This window comes from Cucurbita pepo, chromosome 2 (genome assembly GCF_057944985.1).
Source record: "Cucurbita pepo subsp. pepo isolate OVF chromosome 2, ASM5794498v1, whole genome shotgun sequence".
Taxonomy (NCBI): Eukaryota; Viridiplantae; Streptophyta; class Magnoliopsida; order Cucurbitales; family Cucurbitaceae; genus Cucurbita; species Cucurbita pepo.
Genome location: NC_141799.1, coordinates 14,336,464 through 14,354,100, shown reverse-complemented (window position 1 = coordinate 14,354,100; position 17,637 = coordinate 14,336,464). Strand labels below are relative to the sequence as shown.

At 37.0% G+C, this 17,637-nt stretch overlaps 4 protein-coding genes and 1 pseudogene across 7 annotated transcripts; 4 read left to right on the top strand and 1 right to left on the bottom strand.

The window, feature by feature from the left end:
- The first annotated feature begins 1,081 nt into the window (after positions 1-1,081).
- LOC111788490 (uncharacterized) lies at positions 1,082-2,843 on the top strand. 2 transcript variants are annotated; one of them, XM_023668827.2, is made up of 3 exons: positions 1,082-1,240; positions 1,759-2,009; positions 2,096-2,843. In XM_023668827.2, the coding sequence occupies exons 2-3, from the start codon at positions 1,791-1,793 to the stop codon at positions 2,420-2,422; spliced, it is 546 nt and encodes a 181-aa protein (XP_023524595.2). In that variant the 5' UTR covers positions 1,082-1,240; positions 1,759-1,790; the 3' UTR covers positions 2,423-2,843. The 2 variants fall into 2 exon arrangements, with proteins under 2 accessions (XP_023524595.2, XP_086977163.1); XM_087121037.1 differs by lacking the exon at positions 1,082-1,240 and adding an exon at positions 1,315-1,550.
- Positions 2,844-6,042: 3,199 nt separating this feature from the next.
- Positions 6,043-7,268, top strand: LOC111788591 (LOB domain-containing protein 41). Its single transcript, XM_023668975.2, has 2 exons — positions 6,043-6,406; positions 6,495-7,268. Exons 1-2 carry the CDS (start codon positions 6,217-6,219, stop codon positions 7,235-7,237), a joined length of 933 nt encoding a protein of 310 aa, XP_023524743.2. The 5' UTR covers positions 6,043-6,216; the 3' UTR covers positions 7,238-7,268.
- A 986-nt stretch (positions 7,269-8,254) lies between these two features.
- On the bottom strand, positions 8,255-15,965 carry LOC111787613 (cytokinin hydroxylase-like). 3 transcript variants are annotated; one of them, XM_087121199.1, is made up of 7 exons: positions 15,827-15,965; positions 15,580-15,651; positions 11,978-12,156; positions 11,309-11,535; positions 10,822-11,063; positions 9,585-9,963; positions 8,255-8,780 (listed from the first exon to the last, which is right to left on the bottom strand). In XM_087121199.1, exons 2-7 carry the CDS (start codon positions 15,624-15,626, stop codon positions 8,361-8,363), a joined length of 1,494 nt encoding a protein of 497 aa, XP_086977325.1. In that variant the 5' UTR covers positions 15,627-15,651; positions 15,827-15,965; the 3' UTR covers positions 8,255-8,360. The 3 variants fall into 3 exon arrangements, with proteins under 3 accessions (XP_086977325.1, XP_086977326.1, XP_023523398.2); XM_087121200.1 differs by having other exon boundaries at positions 11,978-12,150; XM_023667630.2 differs by lacking the exons at positions 15,580-15,651; positions 15,827-15,965 and having other exon boundaries at positions 8,256-8,780; positions 11,978-12,676.
- LOC147793733 (uncharacterized) lies at positions 15,880-16,597 on the top strand. The gene is made up of 2 exons (XM_087121377.1): positions 15,880-16,078; positions 16,321-16,597. Exons 1-2 carry the CDS (start codon positions 15,880-15,882, stop codon positions 16,476-16,478), a joined length of 357 nt encoding a protein of 118 aa, XP_086977503.1. The 3' UTR covers positions 16,479-16,597.
- LOC147793732 (uncharacterized) lies at positions 16,496-17,624 on the top strand (annotated as a pseudogene).
- The last annotated feature ends 13 nt before the right edge of the window (positions 17,625-17,637 follow it).

Sequence of the window (17,637 nt, the reverse complement as noted above, 5' to 3'; positions counted from 1 at the left end):
TTATTGTACTATAGATTTTTTTTTTTTTTTTTTTTTTTTTTTTAATATGTAAAGCATAATTTATGTGTCAATAACCAAATTAAAATATAAATAAATAATTAATCTATAATTGTAAATGTAACGATTTGCTTCTCGAGGGTTGCCCTTATTGACGCCGAATAAGGAAAAAAATGCGTAAAATTTAAAATATTTAAATGTATGCATGCACATCAAAAATTCAAATAAAATAATGAGAAGTTCATTTATACAAAACAAAAGATGATGGAGATGGCCAAAATACACTAGGACGAGTCTAATTGGATCGAATCGAGTTAGACCAAACCAAACTGGGTTGGGTTAGACTAGGTCGGCCTTCTTCTTCCCAGATTGTCTTGTATGCGGTCTTCTCTCTCGTTTACTTTTACCGCTTGTATCTCTTATTTCGAGCTTTAGATGAACTTGCTTTCTTCAACAAAGTTGTGGTACAGTTAAATTTATGGACACCAAACGTCTCTCTCCTTGGTTCATTTGTCGCTCGTATCTTGTCCTAGGGCTTAGATGAATCTGTTTCTTTCAACAAGATTGTTGTACTCCTTAAGTGAAATCCATAGACACCAAAATCACATATTTTCATTAAGAAATGAATAATGTGTGTTCAAAGTTTATAGGTTCTATTTTCTTTGTTTCAGCTTTTCTTTCCGAACCACCATTGGTTCACCATAACAAGCTTGCCTGAACCCCTAAAATTGAGACTCCAAAGTTTGGAGGATGCATGCTAGCTAAAACGCTACAAATTTGCTCGAACGAAAATCCGATCTCTTTTTATCTTTTTTTTATTTTATTTTATTTTTCATTTACTTATTTACCTATTATTATTATTATTATTATTAGGAATTATAGTAAATTAGCTAGTTTAAATACAAATTCGTATAATTTACTTAAAAAATAAATATATTTCACTTAACCCTAAACAAAAAGAAAATAGTAAAATTTAAAATTGCTGTAATTAATGTATTCTCCTACTACTCTAAGCCACTCCACGCCTTCATCATTTTCGGTAAAATGAAAAAAAAAAAAAAAAAAAAAAAAAAAAAAAAAAAAAAAAAAAAGACAAAAAACACCTCTCAACGGCGTCGTTTCCACCGGTCGTCGCCCGTTTACTCTCGCAGTATATAGGAAACCCACCAACACCGAAGCGACTTTCTCCCCTCCGGTGGCTCAAAGCTCCAGCTTTCCTCATCGTTCTTTGGGGTTCCTTCAGGTTAATAATCTCTTTATCCCTTCTATCACTCTAATCTGTTCTTCGTCTATTTTTATCATATCCAGATCGAAATTTCTTTGAATTCTTCGAGTTTTAGCTGATGAATTTTCGGTTTCTATTCCCTTGGCTGCTGTGTGCCTTTCCTATTTTTGGTCCACCCTGCCTTCGTTTTTCCCGGATCTGGACGCTTCTTAGCTGCTCCTAATCCATACCACAATTCTATATATCCTACGCTTTGATCTTTGTTTTGTGTTCGTCCTCGTTACGGAAAGGAAAGACCAACTCGCGTTTAGCTTGATTCTGAAAAGAGGTTGTTCGATCTTGTTCTATGTCTAGATCTCAGATCTGTTTCTGGTTGGGCAAATTTTACCTGAAATGTTATGGCACTTAATTTTATTTTGAATTAGAGATATTTGGATCTGTTGCTTGGCTGTACGATCTGCTACCCTTTGGTATAATTAGGGTATTTTGAGGTTGGATAGATCTAAGTTATTGTTTGTGGTTGGTGATTTATGCAGGCGTTTCTTCTGTGGATCTGCCAGTTTGAAAGATGAATCAATTCATTTTTCAGCAGAATTCCTTTTTTTCATGTGAAGAGACATGGGGGTATGCCTCTATCTCTGATCTGAAGGACCCTGTTGTGTGTCCCAAGCCCAGGCGGCTTGCAATTCTTGCTAACAATCACATTAAACACCCCTTGAAATGGCACCAAGCTGAGGCTTGTGATTCAAAAGCTGGGGCAGACCTTCTAGACATCATTTTAAACAAGGCTAGCTCTCACTCCCCTGATTCAACTTGAGTTCTTTACATGATGTACTAATGAATGTCTTTATAATGTGATTTGAATGTCGATAGGGGTCGGAACAATCTAGCGTCAATGTGGCTTCATCACCTCCGTTTTATTGCGGATCTCCGCCGAGCAGGGCTTCCAATCCATTAATCCAGGATGCGCGGTTTAGAGATGAGAAACTCAGTAGTCCTATGCCAGTATTGGCTGCAGCAGCATACTCCCCATTGAGTCTCTCATCGCCATCATCGGCGACAGCGACGGGGTCGCACAAAGGGGGAGGAGGAGGGTGTGCGAGAATGACGTTCGGTCTAAAACCGGCTGCAGTTAGAGTAGAAGGATTTGATTGCCTGAGTAGGGACCGGCAGAATTCAAGGATCCCTGCAGTTGCTTGAAAATCTGTCTCCATGAATGGAAGTGTAAATAGAGAATGGAGAGTGGCAACAGAGTTTTCAACCACAGGCAACACAACACTACTTTTGTAACAAGCAGAGGAAACAATATTTCACGATAGAGATGCATGAGAATTTGAGATCATCCACATCTCCAAGTGTAATGTAAATATAACAAAATGTTGTTCTGTTCTTGGTGATCATCCAAATTTGATTTTTTTTTTTTTTTTTTTTTTTTTTTTGGTTTCTTTAAGGTAGCTTTGTGGTGGGACAAACAAACCTTATGTTGTAGAGAAAAGGTTTGGTTGGATCTATGAGTTAATGTATAGAGTTTTTTTTTTTCTTCTCTTTTTTTTGGATTTTGGATTATTTTCCATGTAAATATTTATTGTCATTATTTATCCTTTCACCTTTTTATTGAGCATGTTAAATGATGCACCGTCCTTCCTTATGACATGTGTCTGATTTGGGATCGGGATGGATAGGTGTTACTTGTTTGTCATCTTGTCTTTGCACGTGGGGGTTAGGAGGGTCACTACCCATTGTCTAGTAGGTTGTGACATTCTCCCTCTCTCTCTCTCTCGTTGTAGAGGAGGAGGGTCACTGCCCACTGTCTAGTAGGTTGTGACATTCTCTCTCTCTCTCTCTCTCTCGTTGTAGAGGAGGAGGGTCACTGCCCACTGTCTAGTAGGTTGTGACATTCTCTCTCTCGTTGTAGAGGAGAACGAAATATTTTTTACATCTCTGAAATATTTCTTACCTCTCTCTTCGTGACTGAGATTGATAACAATACATAAGGGACGAAGTAGACAATATCCATGTGAATGTCAGGCTATTGATCGTATTGAAATAAAAGGCGATTGGCCAATGAAATTTATTTGGTCCACATTTTTTTTCCAGTGCCACGTGGAAAGTTCCATTATCATTAGTGGTACCATGAAAAAAAACTTCTCCATTTGATAACTACTTGATGTCCACTTGGAAGTCTGCTTTGGGCTACAGACTTCCAAGTGTTTAATAAATCAGAAGCCCAATAACTATTGAGGCCCAACAATGGGAAGTGGCCCACATTAATTAAGGCCCAATTCTATACTATCTTGAATTAACAATATCAGTAAAGATTGTAAAAATAAGTATTTAATTATATATATGAATATAGAATTTCTTAATTTAGTTTTATATTTTATTTGTTTTTTAAATATGAAATGTACAATAAAATTATTTAAGATTTATAAATAATTAATAATTGGTAATTGAATGAAAAAAATAAAAATAAAAATAAAAAGGAGAAGATTAGGCAAAGGTAAGTGAGGGAAAAATATAAATGCGAAATTAGTTGGAGAAAATAGTTGGGTAAGGAGGCGCCCATAGTCACAACAAAACCAGAAACCGGTAACCAGAAATGGAATTCAAAATTCCGGATTTCCCAAAAACCAGGAGCCCCATCAACGTGACGGTTTGCCACGAGATTCTGGGAGCGTAAACTTCACGCGCTCTTCGTACACCGTTCTAGAAACATTCCCTGCATGAACGGCACCTTTCTCTCTTCTTCTTCCATTTTCTGCCACGTGTCCTTCTTTTTCCTGCTCCATGCACCACTTGCTAATTTAAGCAAAAAACCAGATGGAAATTATTATTTATTTTTCTTTTTCTTGTGTGGATTTAAAATTCCAATTGTCCACTGTTTTCATTTTTTTTTAAGATAAGTATGATAATTAATTATTTATTTGAGTTGAAATATGTTTAAAATAAAATAAAATAAAATAAAATCCATGTGCATTAAATACCCTTCTAAATCAATTAAAATGAGACGCTTTTGGACAAATAAAGAGAGATCTACAAAAAATAAATTACTTGAATTATTTTATTAATTCTTTTTGTCTGTTTCCTGACCAATTACTATTTCCAAAGCCATTACTTTTAATATTGTCTTACATTTATTTTTATTTATTAAGTAATGCTATTTACTCGAGAATAATATTCTCATAAACTTGCACGAGTTTTTAAGCATGAAAATATAAAATTATTTTTCAGGATGACTATGAACCGACGAGCTCGATCAAGACATACTTAGAATTCAAAATTACATTTACTTTATCATACAAAGCTTAAAATAAAAATATTTTAAGAATTCAATACTAGTAATGACCGGTCATAATTTGAAATTCGTTATTCAAATTGGATTTTAAAGCTGTGTCACAATTATACTCATGGTCGATGTCCGATCATGCTTGTTCCAAATTATTTTTTTACAGATTTTCATCTTAGATAGATCCTTACTACTTCATGTTAGGTCAATAGGGATGTGTACACGACTTTTCTCCAAAATCATATCTACACCTAAAGGCTAAATTGCCCCAAAATGTACTATAGAGAGATATGATATATGCTATCAAAACTGTTATTATTGTCTACTCGCTTTTAACTTATAACATTATTTTCAATGTATTTCCTCACTCACGTTTTCTAAAACATTTATTTCAAACGTAACTCGAGGCTCAAGCATATGTCAATGTTATTCATAGAGTCAGCAATTTTTTTTTTTTTTTTGCACGACTGACTTGTTTGTTGGGTTAAAACAAGTGTGGATTGTTATTATTATTATTATTTATATGATATTGAAGAATAGAATATGCATTACCTAATTATAGCAAATTATTATCAAGAAAGAATAAGCAAATAAAAAAGGGAAAAAAATATCCAATTAAGATTTGAAAAAGAAAGATTCGGTGTGAAATAAAAAGTGGGAGTAGGGTGTTGTGTTCACGTGAGCGCCACAATTAGCTAATCCAAATTAAAAAGCTAAGACAAATTATGATAATTATTTAAGGATAAATCCCAAATTAATTCAAATTACAAAAAGCAACACGCCTCTTTTATTTTATTTTTTTTTAATTCAAAATTAAAATGAAATTTTAAAACCGTTGGCTACGGGGTTTTTGTTCAGCGCCCACAGTCCTCACAAAAACCGGCTACTGGTTTTGCTTCAAAAACCACTTTTCTCCAATCTTCCTGAAAACCGGGAGATTTTTATTTATTTATTTATTTATTTATTTATTTAAATTTAAATACAGGGGTGTTGTGTGGGGCCCGCTTTATTCCACGTTATGTGGCAATTCGACCATATTTTTGACATCCTCAAAGTATTCCCCACGCGCCTACGTTTTTCCATATCTGCCTTATGGATTTTCCTTTTTTTTTTTTTTTTTTTTTTTTTGCATGTTGTCTTATTCTTCTCTAAAATAATTCTTAAATTACGACTTTGCCCTCGTAAGGTCTATCGGAGAGGCAGTTTGAAGAAACTGGTTTCAGTTTGTGGAGGAGAGTTTTGTCCTTTTGTTTTGGTGGGATACTGTTAAAGTTTTGAGTTAATTAATTGAAACATATATAATAGTTTTTAATTATATTGATAAAAGGAAATTGGATAAAGCGAGTGGTCTCACGTAGAGGAAAAGCGCGTGGAAGGTGAACGGATTTGGCTGCTGGTAGGTAGAGCAGGTCATGGAAAAGTGGGTTCAAAATGGAAGCTCCCGGAGTATGGAAACCAGTCTTTTTAAAACTCATTTTTTAAAAAAATTTAAAAATAATTATATATTAATCTAAAACTGCGTGCCCCAGTTTTCCCTGAAAGCCCCACCGGCTCGCAGATTAATATTTAGTTTCCCTCTTAAATATCCTCCGGGACTTTTCTTCAATCCTCAAAACTATTTCCCCCTTATCTTCTTCTTCTTCTTCAATTCTCTCTCTGATCCTTCTTCCGATTTTATGCTTTTCTTCTGTATTTGCGGTTGCTGAAAATGCGGATGAGTTGTAATGGTTGCAGAGTTCTTCGCAAAGGTTGCAGTGAAAATTGTAGTATTCGACCTTGTTTGCAGTGGATCAAGAGTCCTGAATCTCAGGCTAACGCTACTGTTTTTCTTGCTAAGTTTTATGGCCGTGCTGGACTTATGAATCTTATCAACGCTGGTCCTGAGCATCTAAGGCCTGGTGAGTTCTGTTTCTTCAATTTTGTTGGTTGATTTGTGTCTAATTTTGTGCATTTTGATTGAATTTTGCGTTTGGTTCGATTTTGTAGCGATCTTTAGATCTCTTCTCTATGAGGCTTGTGGACGGATTGTGAATCCGATTTACGGATCGGTTGGATTGTTGTGGTCTAGTAATTGGCATCTCTGTCAGGCGGCTGTTGAGGCGGTGCTTAAAGGTGCTCCGATTATTCCGATTAATTCTGAGGCGGCCGCGACTGGCGATGGACCGCCGTTGAAGGCTTACGACATTCGGCATATTTCTAAGGATGAAAACTCCGCCGCCTCCAAAGATGGTGGAGCGAATCGACGAGTCAGGACTCGGTGCCGTTTTAAGCGATCGGCCGTGAAGGATAAAGAGAGTACTGGAATTGTATCTGCTGTAGCGGAGTCGACTCGGCGACTGTTCTCCTCGACAGAGATTAACCGTTCGTCGAGCGGTGAGTCGTCGCTGAGTCACCAATCTGACTCGCCGCATCTCGAACATGAGAGCAAAGAAACCGAGAGCATGATCTCGGTGGAGACGGCGGATGTTTCTCCTCCTTCGCCGCCGTCAGCTTTTTTCAGATCGGGATCCAGTCACGTGCAAAGGAAATTCACCAACCACGACGGCGGCAGGATGACAATTCCGGAAAGCGAATTAGCTCTAGAACTTACCCTGGGGATGGAGCCGGTATCACGTGCCCAGCACGTGGTTCCAATGAAGAAGCGAAAGATAGAGGCCAACGATGGGCTGAGGCCCAATAAGGAAACGTGCAATACGATTTTGGGCCTGGATTTTGCAGCCGGAAACTAGGCCTAATAAGGAGCCCACATATTGAATAAAAGAGAGGACAATTTTGACGGCGGGAATTGACTATCTGCGGTGGCATAGAAGAGATCTCGACCATTTGTTTGTTTGTTTGTTTGTTTTTTTTTTTTTTTTTTTTTTTTTTTTTTTTTGGTTTTGTTGATTTACTGTTTTGACCCTATCTCTTCCCCCTTTTGTAAGGAGACGCGATGTGTATAAGAAAAAGACTATATATACGTGGTCGCAATGTGTATATTTAAAGGAAAGTGCTGTAAAAATGCAACAGGAGGTGAAAAGGTTCTTAGTTCTTGATTATTCATCTTTAATCTCCCTTTGTTTTTTCTTTTCTTTTCTTTTTTATAAATAAAAAACCTCAAAAAGTCAAATAATTTTTATGTGAAAACCCCATTAATAAAACATGCATTAATTTGTATTCTCTCATTTTAATAATATTATTGATATAAAAAACGTTCAGATAGAGATGTTCCTTGCATCTTAAGAGTCAAAATATCCTTACAAACCAACACGAGTTCTTCCAGCATATTTTTTTCTCGAGATGTGACATAGTCATATTACCAACGTTCCTCGCTTCTTAAGTCCTCACTAAAAGATGTGACATGGGCACATTACATTCATCCTCACTTCTTGAGAGTGAAAACTATTTTCACAGACCAACACGAGTCGAGTCATTTCAAAATATCTTGTTCTCACTCTTACATTCATCCTCACTTCTTGAGAGTGAACTATTTTCACAGACCAACACGAGTCGAGTCATTTCACTCTCAAGTGCAGCTTAAGAAAATTCCTCATAAGCCTTACTCAAAGTAAAACACACTTTACTATATTGTTTTAAAGAATTTATTTGAATCACTGACTTTCTACCATAGTATGATATTGTCATATGACTTTATGTTGGACTTTGACTTTATGTTGGACTTTCTTAAAAAGCCTCATGTAAATAGAGATGTATTCAAACTCAATTTCTTAAATTAGTCAAGGTGAGACTCACTCCTAACAATCCTCAGTTTCTTAAATTAGTCAAGGTGAGACTCACTCCTAACAATCCTCAGTATGTTCGGTGTAACTTTTAAAAATATTACATAAAATATCATATATGTATAAGAAAGGTTCAAGAAGGCAATGGAGTGAGGCAAACTTGAATTCCATACTTAGGCTGTATGGTGAGAACAACAACAGGAGCATGGCGATAAGTGTCGGAAATAGTGAAGCTGAACTTGGAGAGTAACATAGCCAATATGATCTTAGCTTCCATCAACGCGAACCCCTGCCCAATGCAGGTCCTTGGTCCGCTGGAAAATGGAATGAACCGCCCACCACTGAATGCTTTCGACCCAAACCTCTCTGGGTTGAACTCGTTTGCGTCTTTTCCCCACAGCTCCTCGCTGTGATGAATTGCAAGCACTGGTATCCATACCGATAGCCCTTTCGGAATCTCTAAATCTCTTACCTTTATGTCCTCGAACGCTATTCTCGGTAGCACCGTGGCCGGTGGGTAAAGCCTTAGGGACTCGTTTATCACCATGCTCAGCTGCAACAACAACACCAAAACAAATATAAGTGTTATGAACCACGACGCACCACAATTGTATGATATTGTCCACTTTGAGTATAAGCTCTCATCCCAACAATCAACAATCCTCCCCTCGTACAAAGTACACTATAGAGTCTTATCTGAGACCTATAGAGCCCTCAAACAGTCTCCCCTCAATTAAGACTCGACACGGCTAAGTGTAACAACCCAGGTCCACCGCTAGCAGATACTGTCCTCTTTGGGCTTTCCCTTTCGGGCTTCCCCTCAAAGCTTTAAAACACGTCTGCTAGGGGAAGGTTTCCACACCCTTATAAAGGGTGTTTTTGTTCTCCTCCCCAACCAATGTGGGACATCACAATCCACCCCCCTTCGTGGCCCAGCGTCCTCGCTGGCACTCGTTCCTTTCTCCAATCGATGTGTGATCCGCTCCAAATCCACCCCTTTGAGGCCCAGCGTCCTTACTAGCACACCGCCTCGTGTCTACCCCCCTTCGGGGAACAGCGAGAAGGCTGGCACATCGTCCGGTGTTTGGCTCTAATACCATTTGTAATGACCCAGGTCCACCACTAGCAGATATTGTCCTCTTTGAGTTTTTTCTTTCGGACTTCCCCTCAAGGCTTTAAAACACGTCTGCTAGGGGAAGGTTTCCACGCCCTTATAAAGAGTGGTTTTGTTCTCCTCCCCAACCAATGTGGGACATCACACTAAGTTAAGAGCATGACTCTGATATTATTTTAGGAACCACAACTCTGTTTGTTTGTGGTATTAAGTTCTTTTTCAACAAATTGTTAGGTAGCTTACCAAAGTGAGCTTGGGGAGATGTTCGACCGAGGGAGGTCGGCCGTTGCAAACTTGGGCGACTTCAGCACGAGCCTTGTGTTGCCAAGAAGGGTTAGTAGCGAGCAACATGATGGTCCAGCTGAGCAAAAGAGAAGTGGTATCATGGCCAGCAAAGAAGAAAGTCTTGCATTCATCCATTACGAGCTGTAAGTCTAAGCTGAATCCATCGTCTCTCTTTCTCTGCATCTCCTTCAATAGCATTCCCAACAAATCGCTTCCATATCCACTGCTTCTTCCTATCTCCACGCCCTCTTTTCTGCTTCCAATGATCTCCATTAACATCCTCTCCACCTCCATTTTTAGTGACTTTATTTTTCTGTTGTATTTACTCGGAAAAAATCTGCACCAATATAATGAACAATAGGTTGTGAGCCTCGAACATGTAGTCAAAAGTGATCCACGTGTTGAATAAAGGGTGTACTGCGAGAGGAGTTGAGCCTCGATTAAGGAGAGACTGTTCGAGGGCTCCATAAACCTCAGGAACTCTATGGTCTACTTTGTTCGAAGGGAACATTGTTGAGGATTATTGGGAGCGAGTGTCCCACGTTGGTTAATTTAGTGGAAGATCATTGGGTTTATAAGTGAGGAATACTAACTCTATTGGGATGAGGCCCTTTGGGGAATCCCAAAGCAAAGCCATGAAAGCTTATGCTCAAATCGGATAATATGATAGAAAATGATCCTATTTGACCGCTATACATTGCGAAACGGGAATTAATTCTAACTCCCACTCATTTCTTTCCTCCCCACATCGATAGACGTAGATAAACGAGAATTAATTCTAACTCCCACATGATAAAAAATAGTAAAAGGTCTCGAGTAGAAAATGATCCTATTTGACCGCTATACATTGCTAACATTAGAAAATGGAATAATCGGGAATCTCGAGTAACTGGCCAAGCGGCTAAAGTAGCTAAAGTGGTGATAAACCCCATCAGTAAAATGGGTCCTATGGAAAGTCCATCGATTCCCAATTTCCAATAAAAATTTAAAAAAGGGATCCATTTATAATCCTCTGTCAATTGGATTAATGGATCGTCTAATTCAAAATGATAACAAAATGCATAGGTTGTTAGAAGGAGCTCAAGTACACAGATACATAAACTATGTTTAAAGTAAATGATATCATACTACTCCTATGGAGAGTTGTGGTTCCTAACACCCTACGAAATGAAATATTTGGTTTAGAAAAACGCACCGGCTACCGGGGATGCAGAGGTGGCGGCTGGCTTGTGCGCAGAGGTGCTGAAGCTGAGTGAGCATATCAAAGATTTGGATGCCTTTGTCGGAGCTTGTGTCGAACGCAGTCCGGGAAATGATGTCGGCGGTGAGGCATTTCATGCAATCAGCAATTTCGAACACTGTCTGGCCCTCCTCCAATTGGGCCTCCAATGATTGGATCATTTTGTTGGTGCATTCCACCATCAACCCCGCGTAGCTCTATTCATGTCATATTACAAAAAAAAAAAAATATATATATATATATATATATATATATATATATATATTAAATGTGTTGGATGAAACGCTAATTCATGAGTTTATAATCAAAGAATACTATCTCTATTGGTACGAGACCTTTTTGAGCAAGCTCAAATCAAAGTTACGAGAACTTATGCTTAATATCATACTATTGTGGAGAGTCGTGTTCATCTAACAAAATATTTAGGGTTTTGGATATGAACCTTAAGCCTTTCCCCCCTAAACGCAGGTGAAATGAGGTGACGTTGATGATGCCAATTTTCTCCATTTGCCATCAACAATCCATTACCTATGAAGTGTTTGGTCCCTTGTCTTTGCATCCATGACCTCCCACACACATTGCTACTCTTCCCCAATACTTCCTTTACCAACTCCATCTCCGTCAAACATAGCCTCGGCTCCATCCCGTTCCAATATATAAACCTCTTTCCTGAATAAGTTTAAGTTCACGGGTTAATTGTTTATTCGTAGTCTACAAAAAATATTTGCTAAAACCACCGCACCTCAACTGGAGGGAAAGTTCTCTGTTTATAATTATTTACAGAATCAAATAAATTACAAAATAAAATGAACAATAAATAAATGTCAAACATGATACCTAACCAAAGGTTCCTAACAAATATTTGTCTAAGACCAAAATATGATACTTATAGGTAATGAAAGGCTAAATATCCTCAATCATACTAGATATTTTACAGTAACCATAATTCAGGGTCCAAATATGATACCTATATGGTAATAAAAGACTAAATATCTTCAATCATACTAGATATTTTACTGTAACTATAATTCAAGGTCCAAATATTTTTACCTCAACCGTCTAACCAATGAATCATGAACTCTTTTAAACAGGATAAAAGCGTTAGTCGTACCGTATTGCTTTGTCCATGCAAAGTAATAGGGTAACAAACGATAAACGATGTCGTGACTGATGGCGCTCATGTCGTTGGCTGTGGATTCCTTGACAAGCTCTACGACATCGAGGATGTTTCCGGTGAAGGGTCGTGGGTCGGGGCCATAAACGCCTTGCTCGGCCATCCTCTTCCTGATTCTTCTAGGGGTAAGGCAGTAGAAAGAGAGAGTATCATATGCAATCTTTGCAAAGGATGAAACAAACATGACCAAAAGAGTTGCTAGAAAGATCATAATCGCCATGGCAGATGAGATGAAGCTTTTTTTAGAGAGAAAAAGAGAGGTGGATGGTCTGAATGGGTGATGGAAGAAAGGGTATTTATAACGGCCAACTCAGTTACCTTTTAAAACATTTTCAGGTTGTTCTTCAGCACCATGCATGGGATTTGGTTTTTTCTATCTTTTTATTTTGGATTTTTGAGGAAAATAAATTATTAAATTATCATTTTCATGGTTTTTGGCTTAAAATATGGAAATTAAATGGTAAGGAATTAAATTGCAAAATGTTATAAAGACTTGCATGTGCACGATGTCATTCAAATGTAACACGTTGCAAAATAGTTTTATCGAAATAATGTCGACTCAACTAAATGAAACAATATTGTTTCGGTGAAATATATTTATAAATTTTAAATGTCAAATGCCGTTGTTTCAAGCATGTTTTAGCGTCGTTAATACTAAAAGAGATTAGTTTACTATTGATAGTTGTTGAGACTAGTGTTATAAACGCTAATAAATGTTAACAAATTAGATAATTGACCTTTATTAACGGTCGATAAATATCAAATTTGTAGTTGTGGTCGGTTGAGTTTTGAATCGAAGGCCAGATTTTCAAAAAAGAAAAAGCTATAAAAACCATTTTTGTAAAAAAGTTCAAACTTCTTTTTCATTTCCTTTTACACAAAAGTGTAAAAGGAAATAGGGAGATTTGAATAATGCATAGAAATTTTAAATCAATAGAATTTTTCATTTCTGAAAATAAAAAAGATGGCTAAATTAATTTTTTAAAAAAAAATAAATAAATAAATTCTTACCCTTAATTTTAGATAAAATGGTTAATATTTTGTTGTAAAAATACCTAATTTTAAAAAATATTTCAAAACTACCTTCAAATTTTTTAAAAAAATTCAAAAATATATTTCTGGATGTTCATGAACTCCAAAATAATATGTAGATAAAGATCACACCTAGTATTAACTTGTCCCGTGATCACAACGTCATCTAAATCAACGAATAAAGAGCAGAGACTTTTTAAGCATCGTAAACTGAAAGATTAGAGAAATCATATGCTTTAAATTCTATAAGAACAATAACGATATAATTTTCATTCTAACGTACAATGATCAATCGTAAAAATTTGTAAATTAAAATTTCAATTTAACCTACGAGTTTAAATATTGGTAGGGTTTAGCTATTCCTTTCATCCAAAAGATCTACCAACATATAGATCCTAATTCCTAAATATGCCTTTTTATTGTTTTTTTTATTTTTTAATGATTCAAAACATTATAAAAAAGTGGTCTAAATATCGTACTCTAGATTTTTAGATCTTGATGGATGTCCATCAATATGTGTAGAAATGTTTTCATGCATGTCACCAAATTACCCAAAAAAAAAAAAAAAAAAAAAAACCCACGTGAAGTATGTTACGAACATATTTTAGGTTGTCGTGATCGAAATTTAGATGGTTTTTGGGTTACATTACAAGTTGAGTTTTTAAATTTTTGTGTTTGTATCTAGTAAACATTCTCTATTTCGAAAAGGACGAAAAGCAAAACATGTGAAATAGCAAACCGACAGAGAGGGTACCGAATTCGTCATATGTTACAAATTAAGATGATTCATAATAATGCATGTAACCCTAACCGAAAGCAATCTAAGATTTGCTCTTTGACTTGTGTTTCTCACCAAAAAGCATCTCTACCTATAAAGCAAATACCTCATAACAATGGACCCTTTTTGTCTCCAGAATCTAAAATATGAAGATCTTCGGCTATCTTTCAATAACGTCGATGCTCAACGTTGAAGTCTTATGAATATCATCAACTTTGATGAATTCTTGTAATTCAAATGGTCATGTATGGCGGAAAGAAATGGGAAATGGGAGCAAAACATTTGTTTAAATGTGTATTCTTTTGAGTGAAAAAGATGGAAGATTTGTCAACAAAGGACAGGAAAAGAAAGGTTAAGATCTGGAGATTTTGTTCTGCAGACGCGTGGGAAAAAGCGAAGCTTCATGGATGTTCATAGCTTTATATAAACCAAAAGGGTTTTGTGAGGAAGGACCCATTTTTTTGACTTCGATTCATTTTGGTTCATATCTTATGAAATACTAAACGTTTCAATGCAATGATCTCTGTTAAACTTTTGAATGTACGAGAGACATGGCGAGTTTTGGTAAACGCTAATGAAAGATACAGATCACATGGGGCATAACTCACATAGAGTTATGGGAGGTTAACTTGGTCCACAGCTTCAAACCTTCATGAGTTGCATGATTTCAAGTTCACTTATTGATAGCCCAACAAACCATGGGTGCCATAGAAGACAGAAAGGAAATGAAATTAGCCCCTCCATATTACAGTTGATATCTAGTGCTCTAGGGGTAGATGAAGTGGCTTGTTAGCAAGACAACTGAAATTGACAAAAGGGTCTTCCTTTAATCCATGTCCGTAAGGATTGTCCCCTCTGCAGTAGTGGGAGTGCACTCTACAAGCGTATTACGGGTAGTTGAGGGTGTTGAGGATTATTGGAAGAAATAGTCTCATGCTGGCTAATTAAGGAGAAGATCGTGAGTTTATAAGTAAGAAACACTATCTCCATTAGTATGAGACATTTTGGGAAAACTAAAAACAAATTCATGAGTACTTACGTTCGAAGTGGACAATATCATACCATTGTAGAAGTTCGTGATTCCCAACTTAATATAGAGTCATGTCCTTAACTTAGCCATGTCCATAGAATCTTCAAGTGTCGAATAAAGAAATTGTGAGTCTCAAAGGTTTGTGCTTTGTTTGAGAGCTCCAAGAGGAGGCCTCAGAGAAGGCTTTATGGTGTATTTTGTTAGAAGGATTTGTTGAAGATTATTGAGAATAGTAGTCTCACATCGGCTAATTAAGGGGTAAATCATGGGTTTGGAAGTAAGGAACATTATCTCCATTGGTATAGGTCATTTGAAAAAACCAAAAGCAAAACCATGAAAGCTTGTACTCAAAATGGACAATATCATACTATTGTAGAGGTTCGTGATTCCTAACAGAAACTTCATAGTAACCCTATGGTGTTATCACACAACTAATAGCAGCTTCATATGATGTTCTAGCTGATGTTCAAGAGAGTCTAAGAATGTATTTGGAGCTTAAAAAAGAAGCATATTTTAGAGAATTGAAGATTAGGCATGAGTACCCTAGAAGAAGGGTTTGAGACACTCTTAGGGCGTCTCAACGCCAATGCTTCAACTTAGCCCATAGCCCAATCCATTTGGGTCCTTTATATAATTTATTTAAGGGTGATATGGGGAACGTTTAGATAGAAAAATAATGACAAGAAGTGGACACAGTACCTTGGAAGCTCCTCATTTCCAAACCAAAGCCACCCATCATCATTCATCAATTCTCCTTGGCCGATTCAAAACCTGGAAATTTCATCCATCAAAGAATATTTCAAAGTCAAAAAAAGGGAGTCAAGTCTTCTCTCAGCTGCTAAAAAGAAAGAACAAAAACATATGAGAATCTGTAAAAATGGTAAACAGGTTCATCATTTTCCCTATAAAAATATATGAAATGCAGCAACCAAGAGCAAAACAGTACCTCATTCAAGAGCTTCTCACAGAAAAACAGGCAGCAAAAAAGAATCTTCAATCATGGGAAGGAAATTGGATGCTCTACTGGGAAGGAATAGATATTTGAAGCCTTCCAAGTTCAAGGCCCTTGCTAATATGGCCATTTCTAGGACTGCCATCCTCAAGAATCAGCACCAAGCTCGCTGCTCTCTTGCCCAGCCTGACGTTCTTCAGGAGATTCGTCGGATTTCAAAGTTGAAATTTGGGAGAGTCAATAGCTAAAACCCACTACTAGCAAATATTGTCTTCTTTGATCTTTCCCTTTCAACATAAGATCTCACAATCCACCCCCTTTGATATCTAGCGTCCTCGCTGGCACACCGCTCGGTGTCTGGCTCTAATATCATTTGTAACAGCCTATAGTAGCCTAAGCCCACCGCTAAGGTGAGGTTGATATTAACTGCAAGAACAGAATTAGTTGCCTGCACATATCACTTACTAACCACAACTTCCATGTTACAGATGATCCAAAGTTTTCAACAAGACAGCCCAGCCCAGAAACTAAGCTGAAAGTGCTGAAGGAAATTGCTTTTGAGAACGGCATCACTCTGCATTTAGAAAAAGAACCTACAGTAATCATCAAGGTAAGGAATGTTTCTACTTTTGCAGTATATTTTTAGTAAAATTCATCGGTTAACTGCAGGAAAAGCTAAACCAGAAGCTGGAAGCCAAGAAATCAGCAAACTTGGATAATCCTGAAGTCATAAACACCACGGATAATGTATATGAGGTTATTAAGTGACGAATCAGTATCAGAATCAGTGAGAGCAAAGAAGTTTAAAGACGTAGCTAGTGCAGCTCAAGACGCCTTCCAAGCAACAAAAGCTGAAATCGAGTTTTCGAGGTCTAAATCACAGGATATCGATATAGATCATGAAGATGGCTCTTATTTTCACAAAAATGAAAAAGCCTCAAATATGGATCGTTCTCACAAATCCAAGCTTAATGCAGAAGAAGCTAGCATACCTTCCAGTAAGATCGACCATTCAGACGATTTTAGTTTTGAAATACTCATCTTGTTGAACTTGAAAGCTGCAGTTCAGAATATAAATACATAGAAGAAAGGAATCAAGAAGAATCACCAGCAGAACCTGCCAAAGAAAATATGTCATCTGTTCCAAATGTGGATTCAGATATTAGCAATCTCAAGGAGAAATCATCATATTCAAATTCAATCTTCCACAATTGACCAGGTTAATCAGTAAAGAAGAGTTTGCCAGTAAAAATGGAATTTCAGATGAGGATATCAAAGCCCATGAATTGAAGTAAATTTCAATGGGATTTTGCTGAAATCCAGGCTGATCACATCTATATTGGAAGCAAACATGAGGTGAAACTCATGAACCCAGCATACAAACAACAGCTTCTAATTTTGCTAGACTAGACCTGTAAACTTCATTATTGTTTCAAGATTTCTTTTTGAGTACCTGTTGAATAGAGTGGAAGAGTGTAACTGTAACAGCCCAAGCTCACCGCTAACAAATATTGTCCTCTTTGGAATTTCCCTTCTAGGTTTCCCCTCAAGGTTTTAAAACATGTCTGGTAGGGAAAGGTTTCTACACTCTTGTAAAGAATGCTTCGTTCCCCTCTCCAACCGATATGGGATCTCATAGTAACTAATGCTAGGATAAGAAATAAATCAGACATTTTTGTGAACATCTCAACAAGCTGAGTAATATTCAAGTTAGTGAAACTCAAACCTTATACTGACAAAATCCATGTCGCCCAACATCAAGCTTCATCGACCCAGTCTTGTTAAAACTACAATAAATATCTCAT

Coding starts and splice junctions, on each gene's coding strand:
- LOC111788490 (XM_023668827.2), top strand. CDS start 1,791: ATGAATCAATTCATTTTTCAGCAGAATTCCTTTTTTTCATGTGAAGAG. Junction 2,010..2,095: donor TAGACATCATTTTAAACAAG/GCTAGCTCTCAC, acceptor GAATGTCGATAG/GGGTCGGAACAATCTAGCGT.
- LOC111788591 (XM_023668975.2), top strand. CDS start 6,217: ATGCGGATGAGTTGTAATGGTTGCAGAGTTCTTCGCAAAGGTTGCAGT. Junction 6,407..6,494: donor TCCTGAGCATCTAAGGCCTG/GTGAGTTCTGTT, acceptor TCGATTTTGTAG/CGATCTTTAGATCTCTTCTC.
- LOC111787613 (XM_023667630.2), bottom strand. CDS start 12,260: ATGGCGATTATGATCTTTCTAGCAACTCTTTTGGTCATGTTTGTTTCA. Junction 11,536..11,977: donor TGCATGGACAAAGCAATACG/GTACGACTAACG, acceptor AAACTTATTCAG/GAAAGAGGTTTATATATTGG. Junction 8,781..9,584: donor ATCTCCCCAAGCTCACTTTG/GTAAGCTACCTA, acceptor TTGTTGTTGCAG/CTGAGCATGGTGATAAACGA.
- LOC147793733 (XM_087121377.1), top strand. CDS start 15,880: ATGGGAAGGAAATTGGATGCTCTACTGGGAAGGAATAGATATTTGAAG. Junction 16,079..16,320: donor ATTTGGGAGAGTCAATAGCT/AAAACCCACTAC, acceptor TCCATGTTACAG/ATGATCCAAAGTTTTCAACA.